We start from the raw sequence: 21,648 nt of genomic DNA on the forward strand, positions 1-21,648 counted from the left end.
TCCCACCTTCCAGGGCTTGGGGGCTCGTGGGCTTTTTATTTGCGAATCCACAGCCAAGAAGTTCAGGTGGGACCCATCCCTTGGTGTAAATGAGCTGAATTTTGGGAACGTTGCTCATGTCCCCACCAGGGAGGGGCAGATGGGGATGGATGAGCTCCGTTATCCTGGCTGGAGCGAGCAGGGGCTCCTGGGAGGGACCTGGTGCTCCTGGGCTGGCCCTGACGGGACCTGTGGCTGTCCCAGGATGAGGGACTTGTCCGCCTCGGAGAAGCAGGAGCACGTGAAGCTCCAGAAGCAGATGGAGAAGAAGAACACGGAGCTGGAGTCGCTGCGGCAGCAGCGGGAGAAGCTGCAGGAGGAGGTGAAGCAGGCGGAGAAGACGGTGGATGAGCTCAAGGAGCAGGTGAGGGACAGATGGGATGGGATATTTGGGACTGTTCGTGGATATCTGGGGCAGTTTGGGGACATTTGGGGCATTGAGACTCCTGGAGAGCCACGTGCAGTGATCCCACTGCAGAAACCAACACTCCTGGTCCCATATTCCCTAATTCCAAACCCTGTTCCAGCAGCAGGGCTGTGCTGGGCTCTGCCTGGAGGTGGAGTGTGTCCTGGAGCATGGATGGATTGGGATGTGTGTCCTGGTGCATGGATGGATTGGGATGTGTGTCCTGGTGCATGGATGGATTGGGATGTGTGTCCTGGAGCATGGATAGATTAGGATGTGTGTCCTGGAGCAGGGATGGATTGGGATGTGTGTCCTGGTTATGGATGGATTGGGATGTGTGTCCTGGAGCGGGGATGGATTGGGATGTGTGTCCTGGAGCATGGATAGATTGGGATGTGTGTCCTTGCACAGGGATGGATTGGGATGTGTGTCCTTGCACACAGATGGATTGGGATGTGTGTCCTTGCACAGGGATGGATTGGGATGTGTGTCCTGGTGCAGGGATGGATTGGGATGTGTATCCTGGAGTAGGAATGGATTGGGATGTGTGTCCTGGAGCATGGATGGATTGGGATGTGTGTCCTTGCACAGGGATGGATTGGGATGTGTGTCCTGGAGCAGGGATGGATTAGGATGTGTGTCCTGGTGCATGGATGGATTGGGATGTGTGTCCTGGTGCATGGATGGATTGGGATGTGTGTCCTGGAGCAGGGATGGATTGGGATGTGTGTCCTTGCACAGGGATGGATTGGGATGTGTGTCCTTGCACACAGATGGATTGGGATGTGTGTCCTTGCACACAGATGGATTGGGCTGTGTGTCCTGGAGCAGGGATGGATTGGGATGTGTGTCCTGGAGCAGGGATGGATTGGGATGTGTGTCCTGGTGCAGGGATGGATTGGGATGTGTGTCCTTGCACACAGATGGATTGGGATGTGTGTCCTGGTGCATGGATGGATTGGGATGTGTGTCCTGGAGCAGGGATGGATTGGGATGTGTGTCCTTGCACACAGATGGATTGGGATGTGTGTCCTTGCACACAGATGGATTGGGATGTGTGTCCTGGTGCAGGGATGAATTGGGATGTGTGTCCTTGCACACAGACGGATTGGGATGTGTGTCCTGGAGCAGGGATGGATTGGGCTGTGTGTCCTGGAGCAGGGATGGATTGGGATGTGTGTCCTGGAGCAGGGATGGATTGGGATGTGTGTCCTGGTTATGGATGGATTTGGATGTGTGTCCTGGAGCATGGATAGATTAGGATGTGTGTCCTGGCAGGTGGACGCAGCGCTGGGCGCTGAGGAGATGGTGGAGACTCTGACAGAGAGAAACCTGGATCTGGAGGAGAAGGTCCGGGAGCTGCGGGAGACCGTCGGGGACCTGGTAAGGCAGAATTCCCTGGGACAACAGCTGCTCCAGGGGGTTGGGATGGGGAGCTGCAATGACGGAGCCAGAGGGATTTGGGGAAGCTCTCCAGAGCGCCGGGACGCGTCTGGGCCACACCGCGTGACTTTGTCCCCCCGGTGCCGCCTGCCTGCAGGAAGCCATGAACGAGATGAACGACGAGCTGCAGGAGAACGCCCGGGAGACGGAGCTGGAGCTGCGGGAGCAGCTGGACATGGCCACGGCGCGCGTGCGCGAGGCCGAGAAGCGCGTGGAGGCCGCGCAGGAGACCGTGGCCGACTACCAGCAGACCATCAAAAAGTACCGCGAGCTCACGGCTCACCTGCAGGTGCGGCCCCTTGGGACACCTCCAGCTCCTCCTGGAGCTCACCTGGTGGCCAGGAGAGCCGGAGGGAGCATCTCCCCTGGGAATGTCCTGGGCACAGCAGGACACAGCTTGGGGCTGAGGGGTTCCTCGTGGAGCTTCCATAGGGATCCCCCCAGTGCCTTCTCCTACAGGGATAGGCTGGGAGAGTTGGGAATGTCCATGAAAGCTTCAAGGAGACCCCAGAGCCCCTTTCAGTGCCTTAAAGGGGCTCCAGGAGAGCTGGAGAGGGACTTGGGACAAGGGTTGGAGGGACAGGACACAATGGCTTCCCACTGGAAAAGTGGAGATTTAGATGGGATATTGGGAAAAAATTCTTCCCTGTAGGGGCTATCCCTGCCCTACACTGGGAGGGAAGGGAGCTGGGGAATGAGCCTGTGGATACTCCTGGACTGGAACACGCTTGGTGCCTCTCCCTCCCCTCTGCCTTCACTGGGTGCTGCACAAGGAGCCCCCCAAGGAGGAGGTGCTGGGAGGTTTGAGGAGGGGCTTGCTGGGGCTGTGGGGTTCCTGATCTCCACGTCCCTGTGTCCCATCTCCCTGTGGCCAGGACGTGAACCGGGAGCTGATGAGCCAGCAGGAAGCGTCTGCGGAGAAGCAGCAGCAGCCGCCCCCTGAGATGTTCGACTTCAAGATCAAATTTGCAGAGACGAAAGCCCACGCCAAGGTAGGGCCAGCAGGAGCCCTGGATGGGCTTATCCATGCCCTGGGACAGGCTCCAGGGTATTCCCAGAGTTGTGGCTGTGCCTGGATCCCTGGAAGTGTCCAAAGCCAAGTTGGACAGGGCTTGGAGTAACCTGGGCTAGTGGGAGGTGTCCCTGCCCATGGCAAGGGGTGGAATGAGATGGGCTTTAAGGTCCTTCCAACCCAAACCATTCCAGGATTTTGGAGCCCTTCTGCTCTGGGAGAGCTGGGAATGTTCCCCTGGAGAAGGGAAGGCTCCAGGGAGACCTCAGAGCCCATTCCAGAGCCTAGAGGGGCTCCAGGAGAGCTGGAGAGGGACTGGGGACGAGGCCTGCAGGGACAGGAGCCAGGGAATGGCTCCCACTGGGAAAGGGGAGATTGGGCTGGGATATTGGGGAAAAATTCTTCCCTGTGAGGGTGGTGAGGCCCTGGAAGGGATTTCCCAGAGAAACTCTGGCTACCCCACCCCTGAAGTGCCCAAGGCCAGGCTGGAGCACCCTGGGCTAGTGGAAGGTGTCCCTGCCCACGGCAGGGGGTGACACTGGGTGGGCTGGGAGATCCCAGACAGGCCTTGAGGCATTCTCCGAGGAACAGGATTCCATGGCTGGTCCCCCTGAGCTGGGCTGTGCTGGGGAGGCTCCGGAGCAGCCGGGTGACTCGGTGTCCCTCAGGCCATCGAGATGGAGCTGCGGCAGATGGAAGTGCAGCAGGCCAATCGCCACGTGTCCCTCCTCACCTCCTTCATGCCCGACAGCTTCCTGCGGCACGGCGGCGACCACGACTGCGTCCTGGTGCTCCTGCTCATCCCACGCCTCATCTGCAAGGTGGGACAGGCTGGGGAGAACCCCCAGGCTGGGAAACAGCACCTCTGTCCCCAGGGGGATTGGGGATTTTGAGTGTTCACTGTTGGAGAACTTCCCAAAGTTCTTGAGTGACTGGAGTTGCCATCCCTGCAGGGGTTCAGGTGGGATGGTGGGAAAATTTCTTCTGCAAGCTGCTCAGGACAGGGGTGGAGTCCCCATCCCTGGGGGGATTTAACAGCTCTGTGGATGTGGCACTTGGGGACGTGGTCAGTGGTGCTGCTGGGGGAGCCATTGGACTCGATGGAGACTTTTCCATCCTTAAGCAATTCCATGATTCCACAATTATAAAATTGTCGCTATTGGACACGAAATGAGTACACAGAAGCTTGGTAAGTTCAAAAGAGAAAAAGACACAGTTTTATTCGAACATCTGGTATTTATAGAATTCCAAAGGTGACCGTGGATTGGAGGATGGAATTACTGCTTCTCCAACCACACTGGTCCAAAGATCAATCATGTTTCTCTACCTACAGAGAAATATGTAAACTATTCTATTTCTACATGAAATTGTGTGGGAACTCTGACTCTCCAATGTGTAAACATTATCAGAAGGCTAAAGAAATTTTATGAGAACTTTAAAACTTTCAAAAGAACTATAAAAGAAAACTTAACACTTTTAAAAATCAGGGCAACATAAAATGGTCTGGGAGAAGGGAAGGGGAAGAAGCAGCCAGGGGTGGTGACTTAGCAGTGAGAGGCTCAGTGGTGGTCACTTTGCAAGGACAGGTCACTTTTTGGGGGTGCAGGGGCTGTTATCCATGGCTCAGCAGGACACAGCAGGGTGATTTATTAAAGAAATATAGATATTGATCTAGTACCAGTATGCAACTGTGATGGACAAAAACTAACAGTTTAAAGTTAGAAAGTGTATGTTCATTGCGACGCCAGGCAGCGTGCGGGACAGCTCCCAAATACACACTGCACCTTTCAAATGATTACAGAGTCCTTTTATCCACACCAGAATTGAATACCCAAAATACAAATACATATTCATCATTTTGGTCCATCCCATTCCTCACTTCGTATTCTAATCATTCCAAAAGCTATTACGCATGCAGAGTTTGTTCCTTGAAATGGGTCGGTGGTTCCTTTCATGGGGAGGGGTCCCAAAATGAGGAAGTAAATGAAGTCTTCCTCATCTTGACCTTTCTACCTTTTCAATGCAAATATGACAAATGAACTCTTGGTAGAACTCCCATTCCTTGTCTTCAATTGGTTTCAGAACAGAGGAGGCCCACAATTGTCTCATGTTCCTAAAAGCTGTTTGTCAGTTTCTATATTCTTCATTACAAACCCAGCTAACTAAACATTGTGTTAACAAGCAATCAATTATCAGTTAACTACTAACTCTTAACTTCATCAAGGCCTACTCATTTATTTTAATTAACTCCAGTAAGGCTTATCTCTAACTAAAATCTTACCTCCTCTAAAAATCTCTAAATCCCTTAATGTCTCAAGGGAAGCATGGGATGCCCTGAAGGATTTCCCTGTCTCCCCCAGGCCGAGCTGATCAGCAAGCAGGCGCAGGAGCGGTTCGAGCTGAGCGAGAGCTGCGCGGAGCGGGCGGGGCTGCGCGGAGCCCCCGGCGAGCAGCTCAGCTTCGCCGCCGGCCTCGTCTATTCCCTGAGCCTGCTCCAGGCCACGCTCCACAAATACGAGCAGTGAGTACCCGCCCCGCCCCTTCCCTGCCTCTGCGGCCAGACTTCCAGGGATTTGGGGAGCCGGGCTGGGAAAGGGTGGTGGGGTGGCTTTTATTGCCTTGCCCTGGGGTCATTTCTCTGTGTGACCTTCCTTGTGTGTCTTTCCCAAGGGAAAGACATGGGAAGGGATTTTGGGAGCTGGGTTAAGGGTAAAAAAAAAAAAAAAAAAAAAAAAAAAAAAAAAAAAAAAGATCCCTTTCTCCATGACCTCTCTGTGTCCCTCAGGAGATCACATGGGATTTTGGGAGCTGGGCTAAAAGAAAGCTCTGGGATCCCTTTCTCCGTGACCTCTCAGTGTCCCTCTCAAAGGGTGGCATGGGAAGGAATTTTGGGAGCCAGGCTAGGAAAAATCAGCAGAATTCCCTTATTCCCTTGTGAGGATCCCCTTCTCCATGACCTCTGTGTGTCCCTTGCAAAAGGTGATATAGAAGGGATTTTGGGAGCCAGGCTAGAAAAATCAGCAGAATTCCCTTATTCCCTTGTGAGGATCCCCTTCTCCATGACCTCACAAAGGGTGACATGGGAAGGGATTTTGGGAGCCAGGCTAGAAAAAAGCAGTGGGATCCCTTTATTCCTTTATGAGGATCCCCTTCTCCATGACCTCACAAAGGGTGATATGGGAAGGGATTTTGGGAGCCAGGCTAGAAAAAAGCAGTGGGATCCCTTTATTCCCTTATGAGGATCTCCTTCTCTGTGACCTCTCTGTGTCCTTCCCATGAGATGACACATAAAGGAATTTTGGGAGCCAGGCTACAAAGAAGCAGCAGGATCCCCTTATTCCCCTGTGAGGGGTCACATCTCCATGAACCTCCTGGTGTCCCCCTGGGGAGGACCCCCAGCACCAGCCAGGTCACGGCTGTGTCCCTGTCCCCAGGCCAGCAGTGCCTCAGGGCTCTGATTTCCCATGTCCTGCCCGGAGATGCCCCCAACCCCTTGTCCCTGTCCCCTCAGGGCCCTGAACCGCTGCAGTGTGGAGGTGTACAAGAAGGTGGGGACCCTGTACCCCGAGATGAGCGTCCACGAGCGCTCCCTGGACTTCCTGATCGAGCTGCTCCACAAGGACCAGCTCGACGAGACCGTCAACGTGGAGCCGCTCACCAAAGCCATCAAGTACTACCAGGTGGGGCAGGGGGTGGTGACACTGGTGTCACCTGGTGGACATGGATTGGCGGGGATTTAGCTCCTTTTGGCAGCCCTTTCCTTTGGGTGTTGTCACTCAGCTGACTGTGGCTGTGTCCCCTGCTCTGTGTCCCCGGGGGATGTGGTTCTGCCACCCCACATTCCTTCCTTCCACGCTGTGGAATTAAACACCACCAGCTCTTTTGGGGCACTGTTGTTGCTTCCATTTTAAAAATGGCCCAAACCCTTAAAATTTGGGGGTTTTTTTGAGTGTTCCCACATTGGATTTTTTTTCCATGTGGATGCTGATCCTCGCATTCCCACAGCACCTGTACAGCATCCACCTGGCCGACCAGGCTGAGGACTGCACCCTGCAGCTGGCCGACCACATCAAGGTGAGTGGGGACAACATTTCCCTGATCCCTCTTTTCCACCTTTGTGTCCCTCAGGATCCCTGTGGGAGGGGAGATGTCCCTGCTGCCACTCCCCAGTACAGCCACTCTTCCCCAGTGGTGGCACTGGGGTCAGGGAATGGGGACATGGGGACGAGAAGAGCAGGAATGGGAATGTGGAGACCCTCATGTCTCAGCGTGGGGGTTGTATCCCAGATTTCCCAAGGGAAGAACCAGCATCCTGCACCCCCTGGATAAAACCAAAACAGACCAAAAATAGCCTGACTGCCTCAGCCCGTTTCCCTGCTCCTGAAAATCCTGGGGTGGTGGCAGGGTCCATCCTGGAATTCCTGGGACTGAAGTCCCAGTGTGCCCTGGGACCCCTCCTGTCCCTGTCCCTGTCCCTTTCCCTGTCCCTGTCCCTGTCCCTGTCCCTGTCCCTGTGCTGAGGGTCCCTGTGCCTGTGCCCACAGTTCACCCAGAGTGCCTTGGACTGCATGGGGGTGGAGGTGTGCCGGCTGCGGGCCTTCCTCCAGGTAGGATCTTCCTCCAGGTAGCACCTGCCAGGATGGCTGGGCATGTGCCACCTTCTTGCTGTCCCCATGTCCCTCTGTCTGAGATCACTTCTTGTCCCTCTCTCTGAAGTCCTTCTCTGTCTCTCATGTCCCTCTGAGGTCCCTCTCTGTCCCTGTGTCTGTCAGAGCTCTCTCTGCCTAAGGTCCCTCTGTGTCCCCTTGTCCCTCTGTGTCCCTCTGAGGTCCCTCCATGTCCCTCTCTCTCCCTGTGACCTTCTGAGGTCCCTCTGTCTACAATCCTTTTGTGTCCCCATGTCCCTCTCAGGTTCTCTCTCTCTAAGGTCCCTCTGTGTCCCCATGTCCCTCTGTTCCCATGTCCCTCTAAGGTCCCTCTGTGTCCCCATGTCCCTCTGTTCCCATGTCCCTCTAAGGTCCCTCTCTCTCTCTGTGTCCCTCTAAGGTCCCTCTCTCTAGGGTCTCTCTGTGTCCCCGTGTCCCTCTAAGGTCCCTCTCTCTCTGTGTCACTCTGAGGTCCCTCTCTCTAAGGTCCCTTTGTGTCCCCGTGTCCCTCTGTTCCCGTGTCCCTGTGAGATCTAAGTCTCTCTGTCCCCGTGCCCCTGTGTGTGTCCCCGTGTCCCTCTGAGGTCCCCATGTCCCAGCGTCCCTCTGAGGTCCCTCTGTGTCCCCAGGCCGGGCAGGAGGCGGCCGACCTGGCCATCCTGCTCAAGGACCTGGAGACGTCCTGCAGCGACATCCGCCAGTTCTGCAAGAAGATCCGGCGCCGCATGCCGGGCACGGACGCGCCGGGAATTCCGGCGGCCCTGGGCTTCGGAGCGCAGGTGAGGGAACAGGGACAAACTGGGAGCTGTGGGATGCACTGGGCCAGCAGCAAACGCCCTGGGGAAGCTGGGCAGCAGCTCAGGGCAGAGGGAAGTGGTGCGAGCTGAGCTGGGATCATGGAATCAGGGATTGGTTTAGGTTGGAAAATCCCTTGGAGATCCCTGAATCCAACCACGTCCCCAGCACTGCCAAAGCCATCAATGACCTTGTCCCCAAGTGCCACATCCACGTGGATGTTAAATCCCCCCAAAGGTTGGGGACTTCCCCCTGTCCTGGGCAGCTGTGCCAGGGTGGGACAGCCCTTCCCAGGAGGAGTTTCCTGATATCCAACCTGGCACAGCCTGAGGCCATTCCCTCTCATCCTGTCCCTGTTCCCTGGGATAAGATCCCAAATCCATCCCCCCCCCGGCTGTCCCCTCCTGTCAGGAGTTGTGCAGAGCCACAAGGTCCCCCGATCCCCCTTTTCTCCAGGCTGAGCCCCTTTCCAGCTCCCTCAGCTGCTCCTGGTGCTCCTTCCCTGGACACGATGGATGTGACATCTGGATTTTGCGTTCCCATCTGGGATGGAGACCTGGATCCACACCCAGGACCCATTTCCCTCCATCTTCCCGTTATTTGCCCCAGTCCCAGCGATGATTCCAGCAGCCCACGTGTCCGTGCCATCCCCACTCATCCCGCTCTGCCCTGCCAGGTGTCGGACACGCTGCTGGAGTGCCGGAAGCACCTGACGTGGGTGGTGGCCGTGCTGCAGGAGGTGGCGGCGGCCGGGGCGCAGCTGATCGCGCCGCTGGCCGAGAACGAGGGGCTGCCGGCCCCGCGCCTCGAGGAGCTGGCCTTCAAAGTCAGCGAGCAGGTGGGCATCCCTCACCATTCCCAGGTGGAAAATCCTTCCCACCATTCCCAGGTGGGACATCCTTCCCACTATTCCCAGGTGGGGCATCCTTCACCATTCCCAGGCGGAACACCCATCCCACCAGTCCCAGGTGGGACACCCATCCCACCAGTCCCAGGTGGGACATCCTTCCCACTATTCCCAGGAAGAATATCCTTCCCACCATTCCCAGGTGGGGCATCCTTCACCATTCCCAGGCGGAACACCCATCCCACCAGTCCCAGGTGGGACATCCTTCTCACCATTCCCAGGTGGAACATCCTTCACCATTCCCAGGTGGAAAATCCTTCCCACCAGTCCCAGGTGGAACACCCATCCCACCAGTCCCAGGTGGAACATCCTTCACTATTCCCAGGTGGAAAATCCTTCCCACCATTCCCAGGTGGAACATCCTTCACCATTCCCAGGTGGAAAATCCTTCCCACCAGTCCCAGGTGGAACACCCATCCCACCAGTCCCAGGTGGAACATCCTTCACTATTCCCAGGTGGAAAATCCTTCCCACCATTCCCAGGTGGGACATCCTTCCCACTATTCCCAGGTGGGACATCCTTCTCACCATTCCCAGGTGGAAAATCCTTCCCACCATTCCCAGGAAGAATATCCTTCCCACCATTCCCAGGTGGGACACCCTTCACCATTCCCAGGTGGAACACCCTTTCCACCATTCCCAGGTGGGACACCCTTCCCACCATTCCCAGGTGGGACACCCTTCACCATTCCCAGGTGGAAAATCCTTCACCATTCCCAGGTGGAACGTGGCCAGGGAATGCCACACGTGCTCGGTGCCTTGCCCTGTGCTGTCCCTCTGGTCTCTCGCAGGGGATGTGCTGGGGTGTTCCAGGTGTGGTGAGGTATCCCAGCCGTATTCCCACATTCCACAGGGTGGAATGATCGTGGGGAATTCTTGTAGAGAGAGGAAAGGTTTCCCCTGAGCCTCCTTTTCTCCAGGCTGAGCCCCCTCAGCTCTCCAGAGCCTTTTCCATCTCTTTCCCTGCACTCAATGGATGCAGTGTCTCTGGATTTTGTGCTGATTTTGGTGCAATTATGGAGAAGGGACAAGGGGTAAATTTTTTGTAAATCATCCACTTCTGTTTGGTGTTACTTGGATTTTTGTGTGTCCAGTTTTTTGCATTTTGTTGGTTGGATTTGTTGATGGAAGTGAAGGTTTTGCGTTGGATGTGGATTTTAAGGATGATTCTTAAACACCAAAGGGACATCCTTAAACATCAGAGGAACACTTTAAACATCAGTGGGACATTTTAAACATCAGAGGGACATCCTTAAACATCAGTGGGGCATTTTAAACATCAGAGGGACATCCTTAAACATCAGTGGGGCATTTTAAACATCAGAGGGACATCCTTAAACATCAGTGGGGCATTTTAAACATCAGAGGAACATCTTAAACATCAGAGGAACATCCTTAAACATCAGAGAGACACCCTTAAATATCAGAGGGACATCCTTAACCATCAGAGGGAAACACCAGCTGTGGGATGTGGCTCAGGGGCTGTGAGCCCAGCCCAGGGCCACCACCCAGGTCCTCGCTTTCCTTCCCAGATTTACGGCTCCCAGGGCATCAATCCCTACGAGTGCCTGCGCCAGTCCTGCAGCATCCTCATGGCCACCATGAACAAGATGGCCACGGCCATGCAGGAGGGCGAGTACGACGCCGACCGCCCGCAGAACAAGGTGGGCTGGGCTCTGTTCTGTCACCACCCACGGTCACCAGGAGGCTCTGGGTGACCAGCACAGGGAGTTGGGCAGCTGTGGTGTCTGGGATTCTTCCTAAAATCCCGATTGTCCCACCGGTCCAGCCCACGCCGCCGGCGGAGCTCCGGGCGGCCGCGCTCCGGGCCGAGATCACGGATGCAGAGGGGCTGGGGCTGAAGCTGGAGGACAGGGAGACGGTCATCAAGGAGCTGAAGAAGTCCCTCAAGATCAAGGTGAGGTGTTCCTCACTGATCCCTGCCTTCCTGGCTCCTCCTCACCCATCCCTGCCTGTCCCTCACCCATCCCTGCCTTCCTGGCTGCTGTGGGATTCACCTCCACACTCCTGGTGACTTCCTGCCTATGGAGATGCTGATCCCAAGCCCCATCCAGATCTCCTGGGGATGTTTTTCCCATGGGCAGGGAGGTGCTGCCATCCAGATCTTGCCCCCATCATATTCTGGGGTGCACAGGGTGGGAGCTGGGAGTTGTTCCAGGTTCCAGCTGTGGGTGCTGGTGATTTTGGGGGGCTCTGGGGAGCTGTTCTGGGTTCCAGCCATGGGTGCTGGTGATCTGGGGGGTCTGGGGAGCTGTTCTGGGTTCCAGCTGTGGGTGCTGGTGATTTGGGGGGCACTGGGGAGCTGTTCTGGGTTCCAGCTGTGGGTGCTGGTGATTTTGGGGGGCTCTGGGGAGCTGTTCTAGGTTCCAGCTGTGGGTGCTGGTGATTTTGGGGGGCTCTGGGGAGCTGATCTGGGTTCCAGCTGTGGGTGCTGGTGATTTGGGGGCTCTGGGGAGCTGATCTGGGTTCCAGCTGTGGGTGCTGGTGATCTGGGGGCTCCCCCAGCTCTCTGATTCCCTCGCTGCTGCTCCAGGGCGAGGAGCTCAGCGAGGCCAACGTGCGGCTCAGCCTGCTGGAGAAGAAGCTGGACAGCGCTTCCAAGGACGCGGATGACCGCGTGGAAAAGATCCAGACCAAGCTGGATGAGACCCAGACGCTGCTCAAAAAGAAGGAGAAGTGAGTTTGGAATAGGGGTGTGGAGCTTGTCCAGAGGAAGCCACAGAGCTGCTCCAAGAGCTGGATTCCCTCTACTTGGAGCTAGGCTGGGAGAGCTGGGAATGTCCACTTGGAGAGGGAAGGCTCCAGGGCCTTAAAGGGGCTCCAGGAGAGCTGGAGAGGGACTGGGGACAAGGGATGGAGGGACAGGATAAGGGGTCCTGGACAAGCAGCATCCCTGGCCTCACACATCCCTCTGTGTGCTCTTCCCAGGGAGTTTGAGGAGACCATGGACGCTCTCCAGGCTGACATTGACCAGCTGGAGTCGGAGAAGGTGGAGCTGAAGCAGCGCCTGAACAACCAGTCCAAGAGGACGATCGAGGGGCTGCGGGGGGCCCCGCCCTCGGGCGTGGCCTCCATCGTGTCCGGCATCGCCGGAGGTGAGAGGCACGGCTGGGGTGTCCTCCTGGCACAGGAGCTCCAGGGGTGATGTGTGACCAGGAATTTGGGAATGGTGCTCCTCCCACAGCAGCTCCTGGCTCTCGTGGAGCCACAACCTCTCCCACATTCCCAGTCCTGGATGCCAGGAATGTTGCTGGTGCATTCTCATTCCCAAAGGAGCAGGAGCAGCCTGGGAGCTCTGTGCCAAGCCCTGGCTCTGGGGGAGCATTGCAGGGGCCCTGCTTGGGTCACTCCCAGCTGCTGGGAATGGGGTCAGGCCCAGATGTGGCCGTGGGAGCCCGGAGCTGCTCCAGCCACAGCTCCTCTCCCGCCCAATCCGGGGCTTTAATCCTGATTTTTCTTGTCTCTCCTGGCCCCTCTCCCTGTGCTGCAGAGGAACAGCAGCGAGGTAGGGACACACCCTGCATGCAGCCCCAGGGCATGGGGGGAGGTGAGATCCCAGGACACCCAAACCCTGGGACACGGCTCCATTTGGGAGCCAGGGGAGGATCCGGGTCCTGCTCGGATGCTGCCGGCCCTGGTGGCTTCAGGGGGGGTTGGGAAGGGAGGGATGAGCATGGAATTGTGATGGATGTGCAGAGGGGTGACCCCCAGCTGGAGAGCCTTGGGAAGGAGCACTGGGAGCTGGTGGGACTTCTCCAGGGAGGTGCCACGTGCTGGTGACAGCGCGCCGTGCCACCGTCACGGGTGGCAGCGCTGATGGCGGTGCCCCTCCGCAGGTGTTGGTGCCGGGCAGGTGCCGGGAGGCGGCTCCGGACCCGTCCAGGTGAAGGATTCACCCCTCCTGCTGCAGCAGATCGACGCCCTGCAGCTCTCCCTGAAACACCTCAAGAACGAGAACAACCTGCTCAAGGTCAGGGGGGGAATGGGATGGGATTGGGATCCCTGTGGGATGGGATCCCCGTGGGATGGAATCCATGTGGGATGGGATCCCGGTGGGATGGGATCCCTGTGGGATGGGATCCCTTTGGGATGGGATTCCCGTGGGGTGTGATCCCTGTAGGATGGGATTCCTGTGAAACGTGATCCCTGTCGGATGGGATCCCCATGGGATGGGATGTGGTTGGGATGTGATCCCTGCAGGATGGGATCCCTGCAGGATGGGATCCCCGTGGGATATGGGATGAGCTGGAGAACGGGCTCTCATCTGGAGTGCTCCAGGGGAAGGGGCTGAGAGCAGGGTCAGCACTGGGAGCTGGGAATGCTGGTGCCACTGGGGGTGCTGCTGATGCCCCTGCCAGCCCTGGTCCCCTCTGTGCAGATGCCACTGGCACAACCTGATTGATTGATTGATTGATGAACACCCCATGGGGCACAGCAGCAGATAATCCAATAACCAACTATTCTAATGGATATTAATTCATGGAGGGGATGGAGCAGGTCATTAACAGCTCCCAAATCCAACCAGCCCCACGTGCAAGCCCCACGGGTGTCCCTGCTCCCACCCCTGCTGTCCTTAGCAGCGTTTCACCCCCTGCCTTTCTGCTCTCACCCATTTCCCACCCGGCCTCTCCCGGCGTTTTCCCCGTTCCCTGCATCCCTCACTGGGCTTTCCCGTGGATCCCAGGGCGCCCAGATGAAGATGGAGCTGGCCAGCCTGGCCCCGCTGCAGGTGCCGCGGGTGGCCGTGGCCCGGGACCGGCCGGCCGAGGGGCTGCCCACGCAGAGCCTCTACCGCAAGACCATGCAGCTGCTGGAGACCCTCTACCAGCTCAGCGCCAACGCCAAGGTGGTGGACATGAGGCAGAGCAAATCCAGTAGGTCCTACAGAAATCTTCCTTGGGATTTTGTGTCGTCCCTCTCTGCCCACGGAGGGACTGGCAGCGATGTGCCGCCCGGAGCACACGGCTGCGGGGTGGGATCTGCTCTGCTGGCAGGTTTGGGGTGTTTGGGTTGAGGGGGACAGCTCTGTGCCCCCCTCAGGGCCATCGGTGTGTTTGGGGATGTGGCTTGGTGTCCTGGGGCTCAGCTGCTCCAGGGCAGCTCAGCCTCTCCCTGCTGGGGAGCTCCCCAAACCCCTGAAACCCCCCTGGTACTAATTCAAGGGGGTCAAACCCCCCCAAAAACCACCTGGTGCCAGCCTGAGGAGATCAAATCCCCCAAAACCCACCCTGTACCAACCTGAGGAGATCAAACCCCCCAAAACCCACCCGGTACCAACCTGAGGAGATCAAACCCCCCAAAACCCACCTGGTATCAACCTGAGGGGATCAAATCCCCCCAAAACCCACCCGGTACCAACCTGAGGGAGTCAAATCCTCCAAAACCCACCCAGTGCCAGCCTGAGATCAAATCCCCCAAAATCCACCTGGTGCCAGCCTGAGGCGATCAAACCCCCCAAACCCACCCCGTGCCAGCCTGAGGGGATCAAACCCCCCAAAACCCACCCAGTGCCAGCCTGAGGAGATCAAATCTCCCAAAACCTACCTGTTACCAGCCTGAGGAGATAAATCCCCCCAAACCCACCCAATACCAACCTGAGGAGATCAAACCCCCCCAAAACACACCTGGTACCAGCCTGAGGAGATCAAACGCCCCCAAAACACACCTGGTGCCAGCCTGAGGAGATCAAACGCCCCCAAAACACACCTGGTGCCAGCCTGAGGAGATCAAACCCCCCAAAACCCACCCGGTGCCAGCCTGAGGGGGTCACAGCTGCTCAGCTGTGTCCGTGCCCCCCACGCCCATCCCTCCCTTCCCGTTGTCCGCAGCGAGGAGCTCGTCGGCGCGGCTGCTGGAGCAGACGGCCCGGCTCTGCGCCCTCAAGAACTCCATCGACGCCCTGAAGGTGAGGAAGGGTCTTCTCCAACATGGGGGACCTGGTGGCACCCCCAGCCCAGCCCTCCAGCCCCCAGGCTGGGGCTGGTGGCACCTGGTGGCAGCGAGGGGACAAGGTGCTGCCCATTCCCATTCCCGTTCTCCTCCCAAAACAGTCGGGTTTGACCCCTCTGATTCCTGCCCAGGGTGGGCAAGGGCTCCATGGGGTGGGTGAGGGGCTCTGAAGGGGTGACAGGGGTCCCCACGGGGTGGGTTTTGGGGTGACCTTGCTGTGCCCCCCAGGACGACACGCTGCGGGAGATGGTTCAGCAGCAGCCGGGCGCCGGCGTCTCCACCACCTTCGGCACCTTCCCGTCCTCTTCCTTCCTGAAGGTGAGAGCCCCATCCCGAGGGACCCCCCAGCTCCGAGGGCCCCAGTCCTGAGGGACCCCAATCCCAAAGGAGTCTCTCAGTCTTGAGGGAACCCTGATTCCAAAAAAAGCCCATTCCTGAGGGCCCCCAATTCCAAGGGACCCCAGTCCCAAGGAACCCCCTATCCTGAGGGACCCCAATCTCCAGGGATCCCCTGTACCTGAGGGACCCCAGTCTCAAGAAACTCCCCTTCCTGAGGGGCCCCAGTCCATCCCAAGGGACCCCTGTTCCTGACCCCCAATTTCGCGGGACCCCCTGTTCTGACAAACTCCAATCCCGAGGGATCCCAAGGGATGGGGCCAGTGAGGACCCCCTGCTCCACCCCAGCCCCCCGTGACCCACAGCAGCCACCAGGCCCCTTGGGGACACTCTGAGCGTGGCGCTGTCCCCGCAGGCCAAGCAGGAGCAGGCGCAGGGCCCGGCGCTGTGCGGGCGGGTGACGATCCCGTGCGCGCCGGGGCACGGCCAGGCCCACCGGGTGCTGCTCACCCCCGACCTGCTCCAGCACCTCCGCCAGCACTTCGTCGCCTGAGCCGCCCCCGAGGGACCCCCACCCCGCTGTCCCCTCCCTCGGGACTCTCCGTTTCCTCCCCACGCCGGCCCCGCTCGCGGGTGGGAGCCGGAGCCGCTTCCCCCGGGGGGGATCCGGGCCCCCCGCGCTGCTCTCGGACACTACAGACCCCCCCCGGGACCCCCGCGGGGCCGGGGCTGCGGCCCCCCCGCGCTCCTGGCATCCAATAAAACTTCCCTGGACGCGCTTCCTGCGCCTGGATCCGGGCACCGGGCGGGGACACTGCGGGGGACACGGGAGGGGACACCGGAGGGGACACGGGGGAGCATGAAGGGGACTGGGAGGGCACTGGTGGGGGGCACGGAAGGGATCCAAGAGGGGCACTGGGAGTCCCGGGAGGGGACTGAGGACTCGGGGGGGGGGGTCACAGAGAGCGCCGGGATGGAACCACGGGGACATTTGGGGACCCTGGGATGGCACCGGGAGACATTTGGGTGTCCCGGATGGGACCAGGGGGACACTTGGAGGGCACTGAGGGTGCCAGGAGGGCACCGGGAGAGCTGTGGGTGCCCCGGGAGGGGGCCCGGGCCCATCGGGGGTCCCGGGGTGGCACCGCGGGGACATTGGGGGGGGGCGGGTCCCGCCACGTGCGGCCGCGCGCGCGCCAAACAGCGCGGGAAAGGGCGGGGCCGGGGCGCGCGCGCGCGGCTCCCATTGGCCGGCGCGCAGGAAAAGGCGGGAGGGAACGCCCCCTCCTGTCTCTGATTGGCAGGCGCCGCCGAGGGGGCGGGGCCAGACACTCCTCTGCTTGATTGGCCGCGGGGCGGGCCCATCGAAGGCGACCCGCGGTGATTGGCGGAGGGCGCGGCGCAGTGGGCGCTGATTGGTGGAGGAGGAAGGAGGCGGGGTTCCGGCGGGGACAGAGCGTCAGTTCCGGGCGGCGGCGGCGGCGGCAGGACGATGGTGAGTGAGGGACGGGCCCGCGCCGCATCCGACGGCATCGGGAGCGGGGAGGGACTCAGGACCTCCCACCGACCGCATCGGGCCGGGCCGGGACCGGAGGGAGGCCGGGGGAGCCGCATCGAGCCGGGCCGGGCGCTCCGGTGGGGCGGCGGGCGCGGGGATGGGCGGGAGCGCGGCCCCGGTGCCGCCCCCGGTGAGCGGAGCCTCCGGTGCCGCAGGTGCTGCTGCACGTGCTGTTCGAACATGCGGCCGGGTACGCGCTGTTCGCCGTGCGAGAGGTGGAGGAGATCGGCCTGCTGCTGCCGCAGGTACGGCCCCGCGGCGGGGAGGAGCGGGAGCGGCGTGGGGAAGGACGAGAACGGGGATCGGGGACAGGAGGGGACACGCCGGGACTGGGGACGGGCGGAGGTGAGGGAACCGGCGGGGGAGGCCTGGGGGCGGCGGGGGGTGGGGGTCGCAGTGCCGGGGCCGTTCCCCGTGCCCGGGTGTGACCGGAGCCCCCGCCCCGCTTGCCCCGCAGGTGGAGGAGAGCGTCCTCACGCTGGGCAAGTTCCACAACGTGGTGAAGCTCGTGGCGTTCTCGCCGTTCCGCTCGGCGCAGAGCGCGCTGGAGAACATGAACGCCGTGTCCGAGGGTGAGCGCGGGGTCGGGGGAACCGGGACCGCCCCTCCCGCGGGGACCCCCGGGCCGCCCTGAGCCCTCCGTGTCCCGCAGGAGTGCTGCACGAGGACCTGCGGCTGCTGCTGGACACGGCGCTGCCCCCCAAGAGGAAGAAGGTGGTGTTGGGGGTGGGCGATGCCAAGATGGGCGCAGCCGTGCTGGAGGAGTTGGGGGTGCAGTGCCAGACCGGGGGCGTCGTGGCCGAGCTCATGCGCGGTGAGTGGGGACAGAGGGGACAGGGGACATCTGGGTTTAGTCGGGATTCAGCTGGGGGGGTGAGGAGTGGGTTGGAGCCGGCGCCGCGGCTGTGAGGTGTCCCTGGGGCTGCGCGCGGTGCCAGCTCAGTGTCGCTGTGCTGGCGCCGTTGTCCCCCCGTGGTGACGCCGTGTCCCCGCAGGGATCCGGCTGCACTTCCCGGCGCTGGTCCGAGGCCTCACGGCGCAGTCGGCGGCCAAGGCCCAGCTGGGGCTCGGCCACAGCTACTCCCGGGCCAAGGTGAAGTTCAACGTGCACCGGGTGGACAACATGATCATCCAGTCCATCAGCCTGCTGGACCAGCTGGACAAGGACATCAACACCTTCTCCATGCGTGTCCGGTCGGTGGGGACAGATTGTGGGGGGTTTGAAGGGTTTGGGGGTCCCTCCTCCCTCCCCATGCTTACCACAGGCAGCTGCCACTGCTCCGGCCGCCTGTACAGACCGGGGAGGGACAGCAGCTCCCCAGGGGCCACTGGCCGGGCCACAGGGCCACGGCGTGGACTGAGGGGGACATTTGGGGACAGGGTGGGGTGGCCTGGGGACACACAGAGCTGGGGCGGGGTCCGGGCAGCCCCAGTGACCGTGTGCTGTCCCTGCAGGGAGTGGTACGGGTACCACTTCCCCGAGCTGATCAAGATCGTCCCCGAGAACTCCATGTACTGCCGGGTGGCCAAATTCATCGGGAACCGCCGGGAGCTGAGCGAGGAGAGCCTGGAAGGGCTGGAGGAGATCGTCATGGACAGCGCCAAGGCCCAGGCCATCCTGGAGGCCTCCCGCTCCTCCATGGGTGAGGAGGGCTCTGAGGGGCTCGAGGGGGGCCTGGCCACGTGGTCAGTGCTGCCACTCACCCCGTGCCACCCCCAGGGATGGACATCTCCCCCCTGGACCTCATCAACATCGAGAGCTTCTCCCGCCGCGTCATCTCGCTGTCCGACTACCGCAAGGGGCTGCAGGAGTACCTGCGCTCCAAGATGAGCCAGGTGGCCCCCAGCCTGTCGGCCCTCATCGGGGAGGTGGTGAGTGTCCCCAGAGCGTCCCCTGTCACCTGCCCAGCCGCGGAGATGATGTCAGAGTGAATCTGTCAATCCACTGAGTCGTGCTGCTGACGCTTCCACTGCTGATCCCCGGCCTGCGGGGACTCTCTGTGCCCTTGGGGGCTTCAGGGCCACCTGTAACCCCCACCCCGTGCTGTCCCCCAGGTGGGCGCCCGCCTCATCTCGCACGCTGGCAGCCTGACCAACCTGGCCAAGTACCCGGCGTCGACGGTGCAGATCCTGGGTGCCGAGAAGGCCCTGTTCAGGTACCGCCGGCGCGGTCGCGGTGATGGCGGCCGCGGGCCGCGGCTGTGACTCGCCGGGGCTGAGCAGCCGGGCCCAGTCTGAGCGACCTCCGGAGCACGGTGGGGCGGGGAGGGGGCCGTCCGTGGGTGGGGGCGGCATTCGGGGGTCCTGACCCCACCCTGGGCACTCGCAGGGCGCTGAAGACGCGGGGGAACACCCCCAAGTACGGCCTCATCTTCCACTCCACCTTCATCGGGCGCGCGGCCGCCAAGAACAAGGGGCGGATCTCGCGCTACCTGGCCAACAAGTGCACCATCGCCTCGCGCATCGACTGCTTCTCAGGTGGGCTTGGGGGGGTCTCGGGGGGGTTTCGGGGGCACAGACACGGTGGGCGCTGTCGCTCGGTGCCCAGCTGGGCACGGGGAGGGCGCTCGGGGGATTCGGGGCCGCTCTGCCGTGATGGGAACATTTTTCGTCAACAGCATCTCACCGCGGTGAATGGTGACTCCTGTGGGCTGAGCAGAGCGCGGGGGCACTCGGGGGGGTTTGGGGGTGCAGGGTGAGTGCTGAGCCCCCCCCGGTCCCCTCCCCGCAGAGGTCCCCACCAGTGTCTTCGGGGACAAGCTGCGGGAGCAGGTGGAGGAGCGCTTGGCCTTCTACGAGACCGGAGAGCCGCCCCGCAAGAACCTGGAGGTGATGAAGGAGGCCGTGGTGGAGGTGAGGAGGAAGAGGAGGAGGGGATGTTGAAGGATGAAGAAGCAGGGTGAGGGTGACAAATGCAGGCAGTGGGAGAGATGGAGGAGGAGGTGAGGTCTTGGGGGAGATGAAGATGGTGGTGGTGGTGGTGAGTTACTGAGATAAAAATGATGGAAGTGTTGGGGTGATGAAGATGATGGAGGCGAGGTCCTGGGCGAGATGAAGATAGCAGTAGTGAGGTACCAGGGGCTGGAGATTGTGACTGGGAGGTGCTGGGGTGATGGAAGATGGTGGTGGAGGTGATGAAGATGATGGTGAGGTGCTGGGGGGATGATGGTGACATCCTGTGGTGATGAAGATGATGGTGAGGTGCTGGGGGGATGATGGTGACATCCTGTGGTGATGAAGATGATGGTGAGGTGCTGGGGTGATGATGGTGAGATCCTGTGGTGATGAAGGTGATGGTGAGGTGCTGGGGGGATGATGGTGACATCCTGTGGTGATGAAGGTGATGGTGAGGTGCTGGGGTGATGATGGTGACATCCTGTGGTGATGAAGGTGATGGTGAGGTGCTGGGGGGATGAAGGTGAAGGTCAGGGCCCGTGTCGGAGGTGATGTCACTCTGCCATCCTGACCTGCTGTGGAGGCCAAAGACTGATTTAATGAGTCTGATCCGACCAGGGCCAGGTGTGGGGACAAACTCTGGGACCCTGCCCTGGCTCACGTGCCCCCTGTGTGTCCCCAGGCCAACGAGGTGGTGGCTGAGGTGAAGAGGAGGCAGGAGAAGAAGGAGAAGAAGAGGAAGAAGAGGGAGAAGCGGCGGCTGGAGGCCCTGGCAGCGGCCGCCGAGGAGCCGGAGGAGAACTCGGTGATGGAGACAGAGGTGAGGGGGATGGGGTGAACCCCTTTTGGGGGGTCCTGGATGCTCCTGCTGCCAGGGGGGGTGTGAGGGGTCTCTGTGCCCCAGGAGGGCAGGGAGGACGGGGCCAGAGCTGATGTGGGGCTCCCCACAGGAGAACGACGTGGGGGCCAAGAAAAAGAAGAAAAAGAAGAAGCAGCAGCAGCCAGAGGGGTCGGAAGCAGAGCCAGAGCCTGAGGAGAACGGGGTGGAGGAGGAGGAGGAGGAGGAGGAGGAGCCGTTGCCCAAGAAGAAAAGGAAAGTCGTGGTAGAGCCTGAGGAGGAAGAGGAGGAGGAAAAGAAGAAGAAAAAGAAGAAGAAGAAGAAGGCAACGGCTCAGGACTCTGAGGAGGATTAGGGAGCAGAGAGCAGTACGAGGACTGACAGACTGACGGACAGGCAGGAGCCAGGAGCGGCCACTCACCCGATGCCGTGGCGTCCCCAGCTGTGTGCTGTGGCACAGTGGCCACCTGGAACGTGTCACAGCCCCTCGTGGCCTGGCTGAGTCCCTCTGGCCACCAGCAGCCCCTGGACTGTGCCTTACACAGTGGAACTTCCAACCCCACGTCCCTTCCCTGGGGCCTGGGCTGTGTGGGGCTGTCCCCAGGCCGTGTCCCCTTCCTTGGGGACCTGGGGCTGTCCCCAGGCCGTGTCCCCTTCCTTGGGGACCTGGGGCTGTCCCCAGGCCGTGTCCCCTTCCTTGGGGACCTGGGGCTGTCCCCAGGCCGTGTCCCCCCTGGCTGTGCAGTGCAGGGGCCGGGCCCCGCTCGCGGTGCCCAAACCCCAATAAAGGGCTGAGGTCGTTG

The 21,648-nt window shown here is 60.4% G+C and overlaps 2 protein-coding genes, 1 long non-coding RNA gene and 2 other non-coding genes across 11 annotated transcripts in view; 4 read left to right on the forward strand and 1 right to left on the reverse strand.

Annotated features, from left to right (window-relative positions):
* DCTN1 (dynactin subunit 1) overlaps positions 1-16,208 on the forward strand; it is a 55,589-nt gene extending 39,381 nt beyond the window's left edge. For 5 of the 7 annotated variants that reach the window (XM_053975541.1, XM_053975543.1, XM_053975544.1 and 2 more), the window contains 21 exons: positions 244-403; positions 1,724-1,828; positions 1,986-2,177; positions 2,764-2,880; positions 3,569-3,721; positions 5,261-5,421; positions 6,412-6,580; positions 6,906-6,974; positions 7,445-7,507; positions 8,176-8,325; positions 9,018-9,179; positions 10,781-10,912; positions 11,038-11,166; positions 11,803-11,945; positions 12,198-12,364; positions 12,760-12,774; positions 13,106-13,239; positions 13,954-14,143; positions 15,098-15,174; positions 15,447-15,536; positions 15,970-16,208. In XM_053975541.1, coding sequence (XP_053831516.1) covers positions 244-403; positions 1,724-1,828; positions 1,986-2,177; positions 2,764-2,880; positions 3,569-3,721; positions 5,261-5,421; positions 6,412-6,580; positions 6,906-6,974; positions 7,445-7,507; positions 8,176-8,325; positions 9,018-9,179; positions 10,781-10,912; positions 11,038-11,166; positions 11,803-11,945; positions 12,198-12,364; positions 12,760-12,774; positions 13,106-13,239; positions 13,954-14,143; positions 15,098-15,174; positions 15,447-15,536; positions 15,970-16,107 — 2,716 coding nt within the window. In that variant the 3' untranslated portion in view covers positions 16,108-16,208. The remainder of the gene's footprint in view (positions 1-243; positions 404-1,723; positions 1,829-1,985; positions 2,178-2,763; positions 2,881-3,568; positions 3,722-5,260; positions 5,422-6,411; positions 6,581-6,905; positions 6,975-7,444; positions 7,508-8,175; positions 8,326-9,017; positions 9,180-10,780; positions 10,913-11,037; positions 11,167-11,802; positions 11,946-12,197; positions 12,365-12,759; positions 12,775-13,105; positions 13,240-13,953; positions 14,144-15,097; positions 15,175-15,446; positions 15,537-15,969) is intronic. The other 2 variants (XM_053975542.1, XM_053975546.1) reach the window with 1 other exon arrangement.
* Positions 14,671-15,091, reverse strand: LOC128806180 (uncharacterized). The gene is made up of 3 exons (XR_008436731.1): positions 14,972-15,091; positions 14,734-14,809; positions 14,671-14,694 (listed from the first exon to the last, which is right to left on the reverse strand). It is a non-coding gene; the product is annotated as an uncharacterized LOC128806180 (long non-coding RNA).
* A 798-nt stretch (positions 16,209-17,006) lies between the features above and the next one.
* Positions 17,007-21,647, forward strand: NOP56 (NOP56 ribonucleoprotein). The gene is made up of 12 exons (XM_053975513.1): positions 17,007-17,049; positions 17,268-17,357; positions 17,570-17,684; positions 17,765-17,926; positions 18,108-18,306; positions 18,568-18,755; positions 18,833-18,984; positions 19,168-19,268; positions 19,442-19,590; positions 19,844-19,965; positions 20,690-20,827; positions 20,958-21,647. The coding sequence occupies exons 1-12, from the start codon at positions 17,047-17,049 to the stop codon at positions 21,198-21,200; spliced, it is 1,662 nt and encodes a 553-aa protein (XP_053831488.1). The 5' UTR covers positions 17,007-17,046; the 3' UTR covers positions 21,201-21,647.
* LOC128806988 (small nucleolar RNA SNORD56) lies at positions 19,700-19,771 on the forward strand. Its single transcript, XR_008437003.1, has one exon. It is a non-coding gene; the product is annotated as a small nucleolar RNA SNORD56 (small nucleolar RNA).
* LOC128806997 (small nucleolar RNA SNORD57) lies at positions 20,551-20,619 on the forward strand. Its single transcript, XR_008437012.1, has one exon. It is a non-coding gene; the product is annotated as a small nucleolar RNA SNORD57 (small nucleolar RNA).
* Position 21,648: the final 1 nt, after the last annotated feature.

The sequence above is a fragment of the Vidua macroura genome, chromosome 4 (assembly GCF_024509145.1).
Source record: "Vidua macroura isolate BioBank_ID:100142 chromosome 4, ASM2450914v1, whole genome shotgun sequence".
Taxonomy (NCBI): Eukaryota; Metazoa; Chordata; class Aves; order Passeriformes; family Viduidae; genus Vidua; species Vidua macroura.

Coding starts and splice junctions, on each gene's coding strand:
- NOP56 (XM_053975513.1), top strand. Junction 18,307..18,567: donor ACCTTCTCCATGCGTGTCCG/GTCGGTGGGGAC, acceptor CTGTCCCTGCAG/GGAGTGGTACGGGTACCACT. Junction 18,985..19,167: donor CGGCCCTCATCGGGGAGGTG/GTGAGTGTCCCC, acceptor GCTGTCCCCCAG/GTGGGCGCCCGCCTCATCTC.